We start from the raw sequence: 19,404 nt of genomic DNA, 5'->3' as shown, positions 1-19,404 counted from the left end.
ATGGTCGAATTTTATTGTTGAAAGTCCGTAATTTATTAGCAATAAAAATAAATTTACGTTTATAGCAACCGCTTTCGACATATAAGCCATTGTTTAGGTTCTAACGGCGATATTAAAAAAAGGCTTTATAACCGAACTACCGTAATGTAACGTATTTGATATTAAATGTAGAACTTTTTTAAATGTTATTTATTCTAATAACTGTGAACAACGATTTTTATAATGCTAGTATACTTCAATTACCCTAAATTTTTTTAACTTCAAACTTTTTGCTCAATAAGCAATAAAATTAGATCGTAATTCTGCATGTTTTACCTTTTTCTTCCCCTTTTTTAACTTAGTTTAGATTGTAATTATAGCTGAATAAGTTGCGTCTCATGACGTATAGTATTTTAGTTATCCGCTGAAGAAGGTCTTCGCGATACAGGCTGTGCCTAGCGCGAGGATCCTGGTTAAATTTTTAATAAGCAGTTTATTGTTAAATAAATGGATTCATTTATTTATATGTTAATATTGTAAGAATAGCGGTTAATATACGGAATTAAGTGCTAAATTCTTAAAAATATTTGTACGCAAGTGAAGACCGTATTTTAAAATTACGATACAATATACTCTGTAAAAGATGTTAAATTTTATGGTAAATATTTTTGGTAAATGAAACGAAAGAGTATTAAGAGTGACATTAAGTTGACGCAGTGAAATTCTTTTTACCGCTAAAATATGTTTTTCTCTGCGGTTGCGGTGTCATTGACCAACAGTTTGTGTGGTTTACATGTTTTTTTTTGTTTTTAAAGACAACAAACCGTTCGCAAAGTTTAAAATTCAACGATGCAAGAAGCAGACCATCTTTACATAAGAATTGTAATATCGAGGACGTGAAATGTGGACTGTTGTATAAAATAAATAAATAAAATTTAAGCCAAAAATTTCTGGAGCAAATTCTTTATTTGTGTTTTCGTTATTTGAAATTATTTATGTATCTTTGTTGGGAAGATAATTTTTTAATCAGTCTCCTATGGTGTTGAACGCTTAGAAATTTTATTCTTAAGGTTATGTTAATTGAAAATTAGTATGCAGAAGTCAAATCAAAGTTTAAATTTCCTTGGCCAAAAACGAAATTCATCATTACTTTGATTTTCCAAAATACCATGTGAGTGATACATCGATGAAATTCCATAGAAATTTCATACAAAAAACACATGGCGCTTGTTTAAATCCACACATGTAGAAAGTGATGAAATTGTAAAGAATTTAACACTTTATGTTTGTGCATAGCGGATCTTGAAACGGATTACTGCGACCGCCGTCTGAACATTTGATGATATAACGTCCACTCGGCCGTACTGGACGACATACTTTTAAAATTCGCGAACTAAAAACGCAAACGTTTGTACTGGCGTGTTTACCATGCGATAAGTGAGACACTTATAACAAAGTATTCAGGTAAACATTCAAACAAGTCAATATTCGCAACACGTTCCTTAAAAAGGTTATATCTTTTCAATTGCATATTATATTGTCAATGGAAATTTTGGTTTTTAACGAAATTGATGTATGAACGGTTTTAACCTAGTTGGCATAAAGAAAGGAATATTAGTGACCACGGTCCCCAAATATAATCTACACAAGAAGTGTTACATATTACGGAGATATCTACAGCTTCAAAAGACTTGATCGAGCAGAATACAGGGGTAGGGGATGTCATATAAAACCTTAGTACCTTAATACCTTAATACCTTAGAGTAAAAACTACAGACCATAACAAAGTATTCATAAACAGTAAAGTAGACATAAATATAACCAGTGATAATTGTAAATTGCAAACTTAAGATTCAGAAAAACGTCAAGTCATAGAATCTAAGTGAGAATGGAACTTCCGAGTTTCAGATCGTAAATTAGACGGGCAGCCGGTATAAATCAATTGGCATTATAATCGCCCCCTACTCCCGCGCCTCTTAATTGATAAACGGATAAGATTGAAATCTTAGTATGATCGATGAACGCGATCAGAAGATACCTTGAAAGTAGGATAGATCGTGCGTCTACTAATTATCCGTGTTACGTTAAGTATTGCGAAAAGCATTTGTCTCCTTATTGCGAATCCGTCGAGATTTATAGCCATTAATCAGACTGCTGTGGGCACGGACGTGTTTGTTTTATTACGTGATCCGATGTATAATGTTCTTATCTTAAGTAATGGTTGTGTAATGACCTTTTAAGTATTTTAAATTAGCCAACGCTAATATCAATTTCGCTCGCTTGCCGCAACTTTAGTGTACTCGACATTTTTGAGGTTATCCTTTTTGCGCACGATTTGATAGCCTTACGAATTAACTTCTTAGGTTAACTGTACTAAAGTCCTGTATCCATAATGTCCTAAAGTTTCTACCCTCATGGTTATGTGTGAGTTGTATTTACTATTAATGTTTAAATGTCCAAATGTTAAAAACATCTTATTCATAAAGATGCACATGAATAGTCCTTTAAATTATTACAGACGCAGTCGAAGTCGAAGCGCGCGAGACGTTATTTTACATATTTTACGGAGTCGCTGTAAAAAACGTCTATGTCCATAAAAGATAAAAATTTAGTGCCGACTGAGAGCAGACGAGACATAACACTAGCCCCGAGATGGCAATGAGTAGTAAATTTTAGAACATAAAATTTTCAGACGATCTATTGGATTGTAAAATTTCATCGTCGAGTAAAATTGCTTTGCTTATGCGAATTAATAGGGCATCCTTTTTTGTTGTTGGTAGTTTTACAACCTTTTTTTGTTAGTTTAACAACTAGAAATACCAACTTGTGCCTAAACTTAACTGCTAATGTAATTTTAAAGAAATTATTTTGGATAAAAGCTTAAATTCGGGTTCCGGTTCATTGCTCTGATTCTAGGTGCTTATATTGTCAAATTGCTTGCTACATTATTTTTATTTTACTAAAGTATACGAAGATTACAAACTCCTTGCTCATATGATCAAGTTTTTTGTCCCAGCCGTCAATATTCATTGGTCGTTCGCCGACCTCTTTGTCCGACTGACAATCTTTGCATTTTTATCGACTTTTATCACACGCTCAATTGGATTTTGATATGACGGATATTAACATCCATATTAATAGTTATCACGCATCAAAACATATTTATTAATAGACCATACGTAAGCTGTTCTAATAAAAACTTGAACAAGTAACTAGAATAAGAGAATAGTTTTTTGTAACTCATATTTATTTCATAGTTCTTTAAGCAGTATTTTTTATTTTTTTTATGTGGGGAAATGCCTACGCATTTTTCGAATCATAGGGACCTAGACTTGGAATATGTCGGACTCGCACCGACTAAAACCAACATCGCAAAAAAGGGGGAATTGGGATCTCCGTATGGAACACAACCATGCCTTGAGTTTTTACTTCCCTTCTCCGGGTTGCCAAGGGCCTCATATTATTTACTTGCAACCCAAAACAATCCCTAAGGAGGAGGAGCAACATTATCGAGCAGGCAAGCAGGCAAAAGTATCTTAGCGTACACATCTCTAACTAATTATACACTAAGGGCATCTCTTAGTGACAAATTACCAACCTGAGTTTGGGAGTTAATTCGTAAACTTAATACATTTCACATTAATTTGTTTTATTGTAAATTTGCTTATATTTAGATGGCCTAGACAGATAAATAACAAATTTCTGTATTAAGTGTAAATGTCATTATAATCAAGGTTTCAATATTTGTAGTTGTATATGAAAGGAAAGTGCGATTTAATAAATGGAGCTTGCACTTGACTAGACTTTGTTATCTTATCGTAAGTTGACTCGCCTTGCGATGTCTTTAGCTGATAATCTATAGAGATGTCTTCGGCAGATAACCGATAGTCAGCAGATTGGCAGATTGCAAAATACGGAGGAAGTCTGTTTAACTTTTACGGTGATTATATTTCTACCCCTCTCACTTTCTATGAAAAGAACAGAGACAACAATAAAATATTTATATACATCTGTCACGATAGTTTAAATTGTTGACATTTCCGTTGACAATTTCTCTTTCTCGTCACTTTTTGTATCACTTTCACTTCTTTTCCTTTATAATATGTTTATTTCATGTATATTGATTGTATAATATCCGAATATGAACTTTAAGTTAATTCGTCAAGTGCCATTTAAGTTACTCGTTATTAATAATCGATTTCAACGTTAAAAAATAAACAGTTGCAAGTGAATCGTTTCTGTTTCCTTATTATGATTATTTTACATGAGTTTATACTAATAAAGTTAATTCTAAGATACATTTTAGCTACAAAAGTTAAAGTTTTGATTTGATCAAATAAAAGCTGTTGCTTGCTTCGCCCCATGGAATTTAAAAAAATTGTAAAAATTTAGCCTAAGTTACTCAGTGATAACATAGCTTTTTACTGTTGCAAGAATTTTGAAATCAATCCAGTAATTTTTGAGTTATTTCAATACATACAAAAATCTAAAAATACAAATCTTTCCTCTTTATAATATTAGTATAGATAAAGACAATATTTTAGCAAATCATATAAAATATTTGTTAAAATATATCGATTGAATGTTCAATAGTATACAATGTTGTGTAACATTAGATAACACTAACGTCTGTAATACAAAACATAATTTAATTTACAAAATGATAATGACAAAGTAAATAAGAGTTCAAAAGTCAACTAACGTAAACATTTCCTCTTCAATAAACACGCACTATATGCACAAAGAAATAATTTTGTAACCGCTTGCTTATATAATTTCAATGTCTTCCAGTATTACGATTCTCAATGCAGGATTGCTTCCTATATGCAACTCATGTGTAGGCATTCACCACTTCCTACAGACACGCTCTCTCTGACGTTGATATAATGCCAGTTAGATCTGTTGCAGATATGAGGCTATTAAATTATGAACCACTTAGATTCGCCACGCTCGAGTGTAGCAGGAAAAACAGAGTTCAAAGGTAAAATGGAGCACTGACTTTGATGGAGGGGTGTAGTGAAATTTTTATTGCTGTATGACGTTTGGTGCAAACTATTAGTAGGAGCGAAATTATAACCACGAATTAATTCATTCACATTCTTTAAGACTCCAAACTTTGCTTGTTATTAGTCCTTGAGACGGTTAAAAAGTAAGTTGTTTTTTTATAGTTTACGTATGTACTGACGCAATTAAAAGTGCTACAATCACATGTTAAGCAGAATCATTAATTTCCATATCAGTTTACAAGCTATTAAAAAAACAAATCTTATTTGAAGCATTCCGTTGTGCGCGTAAGGGTGCGTGCATATCTGGCGAATGCGTGGATATTAACACACACATGCATTGAACACAATTGAGGGTATCCGCGAGCGAAAAGACGGAGGCGAAGTTTGTCCAGCCAACCTTGTCCAGCCAAAAAGATTGACGCGCCATCTAGATTGTTTTGGTGAAATTGTAACTATGCATTCGTCACATGTGGTCGCAACCTAAGAATCGTTGTTAAATTGGTGAGCCAGCGCCGGCGCCGGCGCCGATCAAATTGACATTTAACAGGGACCTTGCGGACGACAATTTGCGAACAATACGCTTGTCACTCGCGTTCCCGGAACCCGCGCGCGAACCCGGACTGACCTCAGCTGCGACCTCCACAAACACTCACCATTGTACGAAGAAATAGCCACGCGGGTTATTATAAATAACACGCCTTTAATTAAACAAGACGCTGTGAAAGTAAAGGATTTGATGACGGGAGACATTAAAATCTTTGACAAGCCGACAATGTTTATAGCGTAAAGCCCTAACCAATTAAAATAAACAATTGTATTGTATTTATTGTTTTTCCAAGTACAATTTTGTTATATCGCTTATGGTGATTTGCTAAAAGCCTAGCTTACTTCATTGAATATTAAGCAAAAGAAAAAACCAAGAGAAGGAGCTTTTATTACAATTTCATGATTATTTTTTAATTAAAATAGTTACCTTAAGCTCGGAAACAAACCATGTAATATAGACAAAGTAAATAAAATCAAAATAACAGTATTACAGTCGGAATTTCAGTAAATACTTTACATATTTACTTGACAACAAGTTGTGAGTGTAATTATTCATTTAAAATATCTTGTAGTTTCGAATGAAGTTGTGAACTTTAATAATTAAAGCATATATTTATCATGGATTTTTATTATACTCGGTTTGTAAGATTCTTTTGAGATCAACATTTAATTATTGTTCATTAATGTCCTTTGTATTGATATTTATTGCGGGTTACGAAGGAAGTGATACGTTGACTGTGTAACATACCATTTAACGGAATGATCATTTCTCTTTGTTCAAGTTTGTTGGGTCATAATGGATGTTTAAACATTTACTGGATTCAGAAATTGTTTTTATTCGTTTTATGTATTTTGACCTTTGAATGCTTATCAATCTTTCAATTAATTAAAATCTTTTAAATAAATTCTCTCTGAATATGCAATTACTAACTTTAAGTCGTTAATAAGTGTTTCTTTATGCTGTCATTTAGTCACACCTAGTAAATTTATTAAGAAATCCTTACTATTTTTATATGCATGAATATTAAGAGTGTCTTAAGGTAATAAATAAAATAGTTACTTCAGAAAGATGCTTATAAATAGCAACCAATACTTAACTCGTTTAATCAAAATTTGATTGTTTTATTTGCTGTCACAATAAATGTTAAGGACAGAAAAATGTTCATTTAAAATTATACTGTTAATACGGATTTTAAGACGATAACAATAATGTAGCTTTTGTACAAGAGTTTTGGTAGTAGAAACTGTCACACTTGCAACAGAAAATTATAAGGCAAGTTATTGTCTATTGACCTCAAAGGTCGACCACAGTCATTATAAATGCAAATTATAAATAGTTTGCATGTTTGGACGGATGTTTGTTTCTACATATCTCCAGAAAGGTTCAACGGATCTCTTTAAAACCGTTATAGATATGGAACATAATCTATATATATATATAGTATAAATTTATTTCATATCCGAGCGGACGGAGTCACGAGCTTAATGTAGTCTTAGAAAATTTAAAGTGGTGGATCGATAGTTCAATAATTAGCAATACTTAGATAGCTACATGAGTAAGAGCGGCCGCACACCTTTGACTAAATTGTCGCACAACTGTTTGCGATTGTCGATTGTTTCGTTGCCAGTTCAACTTTTTAGTTGCACAACTAAAATCGAGTAGAGTGCGCACCTCCATAAAAGCTCATAGAATTCAAAGTGAGACTAAATAATTGTGCGATTTTTTTTTGTGACTGAGTTGTCACTGTTTGCCTTGAAGAGGCATTTACAGATTCACCGGGCTTGAGGTGGCCGAGCGCAGAAGGCGCAAATTGTGCGATAGTTTAGTTTCAGACGTGCGCATTCTCTAAGTAAGGGTGACTGGTCATTTTCAGTGTCCGTTGGCGTCATCTCTGATATCTTCGACTATCACTTTCGGTCGCCGAGTCCTCCATTGTCAGAGATATGATCTTTTTTTCGTTTAATGACCGCTAAGATCCGGCTGATCGTTACCTAATGGTGACGCATTTGAGGGAATTTCGCGTTAAGCAATATCTTTTGGACTTTGCTCTTCTAGTTTTTTATTGCAGTTAGATGCGTGGGCATACGTCACATTGCCAGTATTTGAATCATTTATTTTTAATGTGAAATCGATTAGTTACTTAACAGTATTGAAATTTAATGTAAAAAATACTTCTTTTGTACATTGGACTAGCTGACATATTTACTTTTAACACTTTCATTTTTTTATAATAATTTAGGTCATAACATTTAGTAACGTTTAAGTGTGTGTGAAGTAATTTAAGTATGGATTGAGAATGTCTTTTTAAAATTAAAATATGATTAAATGTCGTGTCAAATTTGTAGCTTTGGCAAAATTAGTTTGCATGTGTCACGTCACAGCTATGATCCGAATGAAATATCCGAATGTACTATTGTATATAAGTTGGGTATTGAAATAAAAACAAAAACCTTGTAGTTGTTAGGTTTGGGATCAATACTCGTGATGAGCTCGGTCTAGAGGTCATCAGAGGTCATCAGCGGTTAACCCGCGCTAACCCTCTCCAAACAAATCAATATGTGAAGCCTTTCCCTGTAATTGGTATACCCTTCAGTGAAATTGCTTTCCAATCGTGTGCGAGGAATTATTTTGAATGGAACATCTTTCCATTTTCACCTTTTAAAAATATTTGAAAAGAACTATTGTTATTTTTATTACACGTTCGATGTCTGTCGTTTTTATTTGTCCCGATAATGAACACGAAAGCTTAACAAACAAACATATGACATATATTAGCTAGGACAATAGAGCCACAATAGTAACTTGTACGCATAACCATTTCCCTGCAATTTGCGCGCTGAGCTATTGGTAGAACATTTGTCATTTCCTTTTAAATTACACGCACGGAAGCTTACATAAAGGTCTATTCACATTAAATATGTGTAATGTCTAAATTTTTATATTTATTTAACAATATGAACATGAAAGAGCCGAGAGATATGCTCCAGGACCGAATGAAATAAAACAAAATCTCTGCCTATATCCTTAGCTTACAAGCGTGACTTATGTTCTTATTTAAGCTACTTACCGCCAAATATTCGTTTCAATTACTACCAAATTAGTAGTTCAGATTCACCTATGATACTAATATTACAAATGCGAAAGTTTAGATGGATAGATGTTTGTTAGAGTTTGTAGCCTAAATGGTTGAACGGATTTCGATAAAATTTGGTATAGATATAGAGGAGGTCTTCACCTGAGAGGGGTCCATGCAAAGGATATGACATCTAGATTTAAAAAAATAAATAAATATAATTTAGATTAATAATTTATAGAAAAAAAAATAGTATTTAGGACATTTTTGGTTATTTATTGAAATAGGTTTAACATTATATGACCGAATTAATTTTTCTAATCTAATATATATGTATGTAATAAACCTATAAATAACAATAATTAGACATGTACCATTCATTTTTTTTAAACTTTTGTAAACTATGGCATGGAATAAAAGGCTTTTTTATTATTTATTTATTTAGAGGATAGTCTGGAAGAACACATAGGCTACTCACGTATGTTTTTTTAATACAACGCGGACGTAGTCGCGGGCGTAAGCTTGTATATTTATAAACGCATTTGCTGTTGTTCACATCGTAGTTATCGTATGAATTTGCTCTAACATCATCCGATCGATAGAACGTGAACACAAACTTCAAAAGATTTACCTAAACAGTTTGTGGTGACGCTTACAACTCTTGCGGTTTTCTGACAAATGAAGTCGTTAAAAAACTGGTAAGATTGCGAATACATCGCTACTGTGCGACCTGGGGCATTGCGTCACGTACACTTAATGTTATGTAGCCTAGAATCAGTGGCATTCGTGTTATGAGGATAGTAAAAGGTAAATTATACTTATGTATGTATGTATGTATGTAAAGTAAGATGTAAATGTCGGACCTAAAAGATGTTGGTGTTGTACATTTGTTATTACTTGTCATTGAGTTAACCTTGAGTTGCCATGGGAGGTAGAAAAAAATATCTTTGTTTTCTATGAGCTTAATAGCAGTTATTGATTGAGAATTTGTACCCGTGTGTTTTTGCGAATGGAAATAGTTTCAGGCCACATTTATAAAGTACTCTTGGAGTTAGTGGTTTAAATGAAATAAAATATACTATTAAATGTACGTCAAATAATACTCGAAAACATTGTCGTCTGAATTGAGAAAATAGTTTTAAACAAAAGCAAAGAACACAAAGGACCGATAAGAGTTGCGTTGAAGCCAGTAATAATACGAAAACATGCTTTTGCATAGTACAGGGACCACCGCGATGTATGGACCAGATATGGGCAAGGATTTAAACGGAATAAATGGAAATCTTAATAAACAACGCCTACCACACGCGGAAGGCACACCTATCGACGTGTCATCTAAACCGAACAATAGTAAGGTTAAACTTTTATTTTTACTGACACGTCTCTTGCTAAAGCCTATTGTTAGCAATAAATTGGCACAAGTATAAAGAAAACATGTATGAAATAAATATGTTTATTTCACACTAAAGGTCTACACAGAAGACAGACAGTGGAATTAATTCTTCTTCCTCGTCCCTTGTCTTTTAAGATACGGAAAGGTAAAATGTACGCGAAAGAGAGGGCGCATAAGGAAGGGTAATCCAAGTTGCTGACTCCCCCTCAGTTGTCATCCAGGCAGTTGTCACGTCGCTATTTAGATGACTTAAAAAATCATGACCACGCTTTTTGAAAATAGGATGTTGATTCTAAGTACATACGACAGTTTAAAAGCTGCTCAATTAGAGACAGTATTAGAACAGAGTAACACTGTATAAAACAGCATTCATATTACTTTCCCTTACAACCAGTAAACGCATATTTGAAGCAATTTTACTCTCTTGGACTCCATTACATTGTAATCATAACAGCGACGATAGTAAATTTGCTATAATTGAAGAAGAAATTGCCTAGCACTGACTTGTAAGATCTAACAAACACGTGAAATTATTTGTATTTAATGCTATCGTAATAAGGTCGAATTTCTAATGCAGTTTTATATGACACTTACTTTCATGATATTTTATGGAATTTCTACTACTAATACAGGTCAAACTGTTCATATTTATATTTATACTAGCTTACGCCTGCGACTATGCCCGCGTGGAATGAAAAAAAAATTCCTTAAATGGTGTTTTAGGCTATCTTCTGCATCTATGAAATCTGTTCAGCAGTTAAGGCTACAAACTCTAACCATCACTCCATCTAACTATACGTATATATAATTTTAGTATGATAATAAAGTTATATCTTTTTGCCAAAGAGTAACTTTTTTAATCATGTTAAAATGATTTAGTGCAGTACAGCTTGGTGCAGTAAAAAATCTAATAAATATTTGGATGTAAGCCAATGCTTGCATGCCGTTGAAAAATCTCTCTTTAAGCTATTATAAAAGTATCTACGTATTATAGAACGTTTTCGTATATAGAAACGAATACGTAAACACATTAATACAATTACAATGTATATTTGAACTCGCAGATTAACTTGTCGCCAGAGATATTTATCATCCCGTGTAATGTCTGTTTCACATGAAGGTAGTATATTAAAGCAGAACAGTATATTGTACAGTACCGCACGCGTACATCGAAAGAGAACATTATTTTGATAGTGTGTGAGCTTAAACATTGTACTGCATTGTCTACTACTCTGGTCTGCCCTAGTGTGAACAAGGCATTAACTACATAGTGACTTGTTGCGGGGAGGGTAACCCGCACATGCGCACTCACCTTCATTGATTTTTCTCACTTTGACAGTTCGACCGATGTTTTGAGCTACCACCCGCGTTCGCCAACTTAGTAAACAATAATCATGGCTCTGGATTTCTCAGCGACGTACAAACTGTTAGTTTTGGGTGATTCCAACGTCGGCAAAACCTGCATAGTGCACAGATATTGTGATGAGAGGTATTACGACATTTACATTTCCACAATAGGTGAGTGAGAATATTTACTTAGTTTTACGAGCCTTTGTTAGTTAGGTGATGCTGTGCTGTTCCCTTCTGGTTATAACGGATTCAGAATTATAGTTTCCAGTGCGGAAATATCGAAGCGAACAATGGACTGTTTGATGTAAAGTCGGGCATTAAATATTATACCGAATAGTTTACTTGTGGAGACATTAAATGTTTTATATGTTCGTAAATGCCATATGAGGTTAATTTGTAGTTTATTTATATTGCCTACTTTTATAAGGCGAAGTTTATTGTATGGACTTAATAAAACTTCATTGTCCGGATTACGCACTGTATCATTTAATGCTCGTCTTAAGTCATATATTTTCTTTGAACATCACTAGTCATTTGGGATTGGAAATGACCGTACCTTTACTGCATTGCATTGTCACATATAGCTAGTGAAACTATATGTTGAATATATGAATTGTTTTGACCCGTGCGTGCGTCGAACCCAAAATAGATTTTTTTCGGTCTAGTCGTTTAATGTAATATTTTCTTTCACCATTTTGGGAATCAAATGACATATTCGAAATTAATTATTTGATTTTTCTGGCTACACGATAGATGTTTTACCACTATGTTTAAAATATTTACGCAAAACCAATAAATTTTCTTTATTAGTTAAAATAGACTTATCACTATTGTAATTTAATTTTAAAATTACAGGTATAGATTTCAAACAAAAGATCATCAATTTGGATGGAGTGCCAATCAAGCTACAAATATGGGACACCGCTGGCCAGGAAAGGTTCAGAACCCTTACTACGGCGTATTACCGAGGAGCGATGGGCATCATCCTCATGTACGATATAACTAATCTCGAATCATTTAACCATTTGTCTTATTGGCTGAGGAACATTCAAGAGGTGAGGTTTTAAATTATTCCTAATATGGATATCTACACTCTTAAGTTTAAACAATTTGTTTTATTTTAAAAACGTGCGCCTGACGTTTTACTTTACGCAATTTATCATTATATTAATTCTCAATAATTTTAGCAGGCGTTATGTTTAGTTAGGCGATATTCTAGTTATAAAGTTACCAAAGTTCCCGCAACTGTTTTGAATTGTAATGTCTAAAATTCTTTGTATTCTTTGCTTTCAGTACGCATCTCCAGATGTTATTAAAGTATTAGTTGGCAATAAGTGTGACGTGCATGAGAACCACCGCGCTGTTCCTAAGGAGAGAGGCCAAAAGGTAAAACAAGAACATATTTATATAATAGAAAATAAATAATAACATGATTTTATTGTTTTCCAGATTGCGGATGACTTTGATATGCCTTTCTTTGAAGTATCTTGTAAGAATAATATTAACATAGAAGAAGCATTCATTACTTTAGCAAGAAAAATAAGGGAATACAGAGAGACTAAGGTAAGGTTTAGAAAGAACTGACTCAGAGTCTGAATTGCTAGGTATCTACATTGCTTGATCGCGTTTGCTTAATAATTCCAGGCGGATGCATTTGAGCTAAAGGAAAGAGACAACGTTATAAAGCCGTCAGATTCTGAAAGTGACGTTTCAAAATGCAGTTGTTAGCCTGACTTCTAGAAGATTGAATTAAATAACACCGAACAGCAGACAAAGAACACTAAGGATGCGAATACTAAAGGATTGAGTAAGGTTCATTTCCAAGAACTTGGTTGATTTCGTGGTTCTTTTTCAAATAGAGTGACTATAGTTAAAAAAATTTAAATCGCATAACGCGTAATATACGCACTGCACAACGCATTACAGTTTCACAACATAAGTCAGTTAACGCAAGGTTTAACGAATTAAATACAGTGGGTCTAGTACGAAAGCTTCCGATAAAATATAAGTAACGTCATCTACAAAATTTGTATAAGAGTTGTGCAATTCCAGGTGTAAAAAACACAGACAAGTCTCATACTTAACTACGTTACGAATATTTTCTCGTTATCGCGTTAGACCCCCAGGTCTTGGAAATGAACTATATTGCGAAAAGTATAACAAATGTACTTAGAAACATCATTTAAACATGATGTTTGTTGCGAAATTGGTTTGGAAATTGTACAGGAAATAATCTTGTTAACATCTGAAGTATTTACAATACTCGTAATATTGTTTAATAGCAAATTAATTGTTATAAAAATCAACGTAAATACTTGGGATGTTAACAGAATTAATGTTCGTAAGATATTCATTGCAAGTCACTACGAAACAATTCGAAATTCATCGTGAAAAAATCTAGCCTGATCAAGGATATAAAAACCCTCGTAATATTGCGAAAAAATATGGAACTAATTTCTTTTCTGATTAGAAGCTGATATAATAAAGAAGTCAATTGAGTGTTTCTCGATGGGCTAATCGATTAGTAATGTAATTATTTTCCCATTGTACATACAATCAATCGGCACAATGGGAAAATGTCCCAATGGGTAGATGGATGGGTCAAACGGGAAACAGCTAGTCAATTAAGTATTGCCCTTAGACCAGGATTTTTATATTCTCGGTTAGGCTATAATTAATAATTAAGATTTTATAGAATTTGATAGAACAGAAGTAGATACATTTCGATTATCGTAACACATGTCTTATCCAAAAATGAAAGCGACAGCAACATTGTTGTTATACATGTGTTACAACAGTGGAAACTCATCGTTAGTTTTAATCGTATCGTACAGGCATAAGCTTGGCTATTATAATTATGACTCTTGCACACTTTCAGAATTTGTAGTATAATATCAAGTTTTGTAGTCACTTGCTTCGAAATATTTAGTTAAGCTTGACACTAGTGTAACGAAAGACCCAGGTGTCTTAGTTAGATATATTTTATATCAAGTTTGACTGTGGTTAGGTTCTTCAATTTATATGACATTTGACAACGGAGTTACAGCTCTATACTAAAAAAGATAAGACTGTGAGAGTTCTCTATGTAAAAAATACCATTAAAAGCCTTTTACCATTGATACTGTATTATGTAGCTTATCCCGTGTCTGTTATATAAATAGTCTGATAGGTGACCAGTAGAAAAAAGATATTATAAAGTGTAGAGCTTGTTAAAAATCTTTAATTGCACATAAATGCGCAGCCTTATATGCAGGTGTAAGACATGATTGTAAATTGTCACAAAATCTTACCATTGTTGGTGACAGTAGAGGTAGACCTAGAGACAGATGGTTTGTGTGAAAGATGACATGATCAAGGAGTGATGACTGAGATGACGGATGACAGTTATTCGGAAGAAAAAAACGACCCTATGGGAATAGGATGTGGGAGAAGATAGAATAAGGGTGAGAACACACAAACGTTATTCTTTTTATTTCTATGAAAATTAGATTTTTTTTTGTTCATGTGTTGAAGCAGCTATCCACAGTTATAGACCTATGATTGTTATATGAAGGACATTGTATTAATTTAAAATTTAATTCCTGAATAAATTGACATACTTGACATTTTGGTTTATTTATTACTAATTGATTTTTAAAACTGAAACTGGTTCTTAGCTTGATATTTCTTAAAACATGTGTAACAAAGAATCTTTTTAAATATCCAATATTCATTATCCAAAGTTCAGTGCTTTTCATGTCACTGCACTTATATATATACTTACTAATAAATAAAGTGTAAACACACTACTTCCTAAGATGTCAGCAATCATAGCATATTTTTGTATAATTCATCCTTTAATAAAAAGGCCTAATTAAAATTAAGAATTAAATAGATTTAAAATAAACCTTCATGAGACAAAATACATTTTATTAAGATAATTACAAATAACAAATCTAACCTCAATAAAAAGGTCGATAAAAACCAAATAAAACATCAAAATGCCACTTTAGTACTAATAATTATTACTACAATGACTAAATTAACCAAATATATCACATTAAAAATGACACCAGGGTATATGTTTAAGTTTGCCAAATCTGATGTAAAAACACGAGTATTTTTACAAATTAATAGAAATAATTTAATAATTTTGATTTTCATTATTTTAGCTTTTACTAACAAAATAATCAATAAAAAAATAATATAGTACAATGTTTTACTAAGCAATGGCATCAATAAAGTGATTATTATGTCAGCTATGTCCCATTTGTAAGGCTTAAAGCCTACCCCTAGGGATGACCAGACCATAGTCAACTAAGCCCACTGCGGGTTGACTTCACTCAACATATTGTTGAATTTCTTCACAGATATGCGCAGATTTCAAATTTTCCTTCACCATAAGAATATTGTAAAATACACATATGAAATTAGAAGTTTAAAACACATTGTTTTACTGGGAACTGGACCTAGAATTGCAGATTATAAGTCAACCGCTAACATCTAAGCTACTAACACTATTATTAAAAAAGTCATTAATTTTAACCATTAAATTATATACTACTTACGAATACCTATATCATAAATTATTAAGCACCTATACTAAGTGTTTTTAAACAATTTATTCCATTGATACTATCATGTTAACTTAAAAAGTCAGAGCCACACTTCTCGCCAGAATCGCGCGCCATATTTAATACGACTAATGACATTGACAGCTGTCAGTTAGAGATGTGACGTTTACGCTAAAAATCTAGTGTTGCGCCAATTCTTCAACGCGGTACTAATATTATAAGAATTTTTAATCTTCAAATTCAATTAATGTCGTTGAATAAATCAACAAAATAGTTGATCTAAATACTATGAAGGTATAAAACATACTAAGCCATATGCTTTTCATTTCAATACAAAAATGTCCAAAAACTTAAATATATCTAAGTATGTGCCTGTCATCTTAAATATAGTATAATTGTCTATTAACAATTTAATTGGTTTCAGAAAAAGATAGATATTAAAAATATCAAACATTATTTCATTGATTTCTTGTAAAAAATAAACAAAAAACACCCAAAACACATAGCTTATTGGTATACATGATATTATGATTTAAAATACATAATGTACAATTTATAAGAGATCCAAATAAATCAATCAGAATTTATCCTTATCTATATGATTTAAAAAAAAAAATTTTATAAGTAACTTTAAGTACATAAAAATCTTAATTACCATTATTCTTGCTACAAATTCAATTCCTTTTTTCTTTTTTTCAATGGACTTATATTTCGTGGTTCCGTTTTTATTTCTTCTTTAACCTCGATTTTTGTTAAATTGTGTGTAGTGTTCGTTTCCACTGTTGCTTCAGATGTGGTCGCTTCTTGTTTAATTGGAACTTCATGTAGACCATTTGTCTCTTCTTTCCTGTAATAATATGAAGTTCTTTTTTTTATATGTCCCTTATAGGATAATAGAAAAATACCTTGAAGACATAAAAAAGTGTTTATTCAATTATTTTAAACTTAACTTAAGTCTTCAGTCTTTTGTTTAGTTTACCCAAAACAATGGGTTAAATATGTTTCCTTTAAAGTATTTTAAATTAAATATTGTGTAAAAATAATTAATTGTGATACTCACACTTGAGGAATACTTTCTTTACTTTCATATTTTTCTTCAAGTAAACTGTGAGGTATGTCTTGCGGAACACCATTTTCTTGAAAAACTGCATGATTTTTCAAATGCTCCTCTTCGTTAAACACTGATGTTCTTCTATATTCTGTAAAAAATAATATAAAACTAATAAGTGTAGACAATTATTACTTTTTTTAGAGTATTGGTGTCATGAAATGCTGGCCAGATTTTTATAACACCATAAAAACGTGTGTCAAACTCATATAATGTTTGAAAAAAGTACTTACTTTCTATTTTATATCCTTTCATATTATACTTGGCAATTTCATCATCTTTCTTTTTTAAAGATTCTCTCAATTTCTGTTCAATATTCTGAAACTCGATAATAGTCCTGAGAAGATGCTGAGTTACTTTCTGGAAGAACTTAAAATTTTCAACAGTTTAATAAATTTTAATGTGAAAAACATTACTTAAATTATTAAAGGTTTAAAGACTATATTATCAAAAAGACAATTTTACAAAGTTACTTACATGAGAGTACTTATAATATAGCTAGTCGCCAATATTTATTATTTAGAGAATTTTCAAAATTTTTTAAAAGATGTTGCGACAAAATTGATTAAATAGATTGAGCTAACATTTTTAATGGAAGACTGTAATTTGTTATAAAGTTTTCCTTCGAAAGTACTGTATTTTGCACCATAGTTAGTTCAAACTTTTAGCAGAACAAGAAACTACCTTGCCGTTTATAGTGTACTAACTGTATTTAATTTCATAAACATTGATTTATGACCGCAGTTAATGAAGAAATTGGTACATAATTTTGCTACAATAGTGACAACTATCATTTATAATGTTTTATAAGCATCATCTAATTTTATTGAACAAAGAAGAGAATGCACTAGAAAAGTACATTAACCTTCTAGTTTATAATTCACATTTAGATACTTATTAGACAAAACAGGGAAATATGTCAGCTTAAATCAATGGTGTAACAGAGAAGTGGACATGTGTAGAAGCTTATATTAAATTATTTACTTACAATTTCTTTAGGAGCTTCATGTAATGTTAAATTAAGCCTAAATGGGTATTCATAAAACTTGCATATATAAAGTTTTAAATGTCCATCAGCAGTGTTTATTCTCAAGTCTTTGATATTTTCCAGGTTTGAAAGCAAATTTACACCATTATCCATTAACTCCTTGTCAGTTATCACCAGTTTTAGATTACTATCCTATTGACAAAATAATATAGCGTTTCATTAAGTTTGTACAAAACAATGCTTTAATATTGTCAAGTTATAAAGAGGAAAATATGGATTAAATCATATCATGGTTACATTATATTATATTTTATAAAAACTAACCTTTAATATTGTGATAAATTCATTTTCTAAAATGTTTACCGTGTATAACGTAATATAATCGGTAATTGATATCTCGTAGCCATTAGTTTGTGAAAATTGCAAATAAAACGGGGGCGAATCTTGTAATTTATTCCACATTCTAAATATTTAAAAAATAATACACCAAACTTTTTTGTTTATTTTTTCTTAAATTGTGTTTGACATTTGGTTTTTCGTTTGACAATTTTGATTATTGACAATCTGTTTCAAGTTCAGAAATGTGGTATACACAGATTACATACAGAAAACATCACCATCGATGTTGTACTAAATTTACTGAATCGATTAGACAAAATATCGATAGATAATTCGAAGTGATTCATTTATTTATATTTTTATTTAGTAATTGTTAATTAACATCATTCTTGTACCGTTCTGGTTTGTTTTATTTATATAATGTGTAATCAAAAAAAAGGACACTTGATGTTATGTGACCATAGTTTGAAATACTTACATAGTTAGCTTTTTAAATATTTTTGATATATTCTGTATTCTTAAAAGTTATTTGTTAATTTGTGCTATATATCAATACATTTATCTTTATTTAAAACAAAAATATTGTTAGGAAAATATTAGGAAATGGAAGGAATAGTGGGGGGGTAGTTTTATAAAATAAGTGGCAAAGAGTGCCTCGGGCTCAGTTGTAGTCTCGGCGCTCAGTTTTGTTTGTTACTTATGAATTAAACTTGTATGAATGTATAAATATTTATATTATTATTATTATTTTCTAATTTTTACTTTTTATCTCTGTACGCAAACCTTGTGTCCTAATGGCCCAGATTGTACCGAAAAATATTGCTTTTACTTCTAATTGTATTGAGTTGTAAAATGCGGTAGCATAGTTATATCAGTAGAATGTTGTTGTTCTCAAACACTGTATTGGTCTTTTTGTAAGGACAAAAAAAGTCGATGTTTACTCACAGATTACGTATTTGTTGTTTTTGTTTATATAAGAAACAGATGTACGACGTCGGAGTAGTAGATTTGGTTTTGTTTCACAAAAAATAAAAAGTTATTTTACTACACTTAGACTGTTATTAACAC

At 31.8% G+C, this 19,404-nt stretch overlaps 2 protein-coding genes across 2 annotated transcripts in view; one reads left to right on the top strand and one right to left on the bottom strand.

Moving 5' to 3' along the window:
* The window catches only part of LOC106103746 (ras-related protein Rab-8A), a 37,987-nt gene extending 23,078 nt beyond the window's left edge, over nucleotides 1–14,909 (top strand). Inside the window, exons 2-6 of the mRNA XM_013283600.1 lie at nucleotides 11,338–11,516; nucleotides 12,204–12,403; nucleotides 12,642–12,734; nucleotides 12,798–12,911; nucleotides 12,993–14,909. Of these exons, the coding sequence (XP_013139054.1) occupies nucleotides 11,393–11,516; nucleotides 12,204–12,403; nucleotides 12,642–12,734; nucleotides 12,798–12,911; nucleotides 12,993–13,076 (615 nt within the window). The 5' untranslated portion in view covers nucleotides 11,338–11,392 and the 3' untranslated portion in view covers nucleotides 13,077–14,909. The remainder of the gene's footprint in view (nucleotides 1–11,337; nucleotides 11,517–12,203; nucleotides 12,404–12,641; nucleotides 12,735–12,797; nucleotides 12,912–12,992) is intronic.
* Nucleotides 14,910–15,294: 385 nt separating this feature from the next.
* Nucleotides 15,295–18,530, bottom strand: LOC106103537. The gene is made up of 5 exons (XM_013283317.1): nucleotides 18,322–18,530; nucleotides 17,998–18,189; nucleotides 17,243–17,378; nucleotides 16,962–17,100; nucleotides 15,295–16,748 (listed from the first exon to the last, which is right to left on the bottom strand). Exons 1-5 carry the CDS (start codon nucleotides 18,457–18,459, stop codon nucleotides 16,568–16,570), a joined length of 786 nt encoding a protein of 261 aa, XP_013138771.1. The 5' UTR covers nucleotides 18,460–18,530; the 3' UTR covers nucleotides 15,295–16,567.
* Between the last annotated feature and the right edge of the window lie 874 nt (nucleotides 18,531–19,404).

This window comes from Papilio polytes, unplaced genomic scaffold (assembly GCF_000836215.1).
Source record: "Papilio polytes unplaced genomic scaffold, Ppol_1.0 DF823731.1, whole genome shotgun sequence".
NCBI classification, from domain to species: Eukaryota; Metazoa; Arthropoda; class Insecta; order Lepidoptera; family Papilionidae; genus Papilio; species Papilio polytes.
Note: the sequence above shows the minus strand (reverse complement) of the source record. Positions and strands in the feature narration are given on the sequence as shown.

Coding starts and splice junctions, on each gene's coding strand:
- LOC106103537 (XM_013283317.1), bottom strand. CDS start 18,459: ATGTGGAATAAATTACAAGATTCGCCCCCGTTTTATTTGCAATTTTCA. Junction 17,379..17,997: donor ATGAAGCTCCTAAAGAAATT/GTAAGTAAATAA, acceptor GAAAATTTTAAG/TTCTTCCAGAAAGTAACTCA. Junction 17,101..17,242: donor GAAAGGATATAAAATAGAAA/GTAAGTACTTTT, acceptor TATTTTTTACAG/AATATAGAAGAACATCAGTG.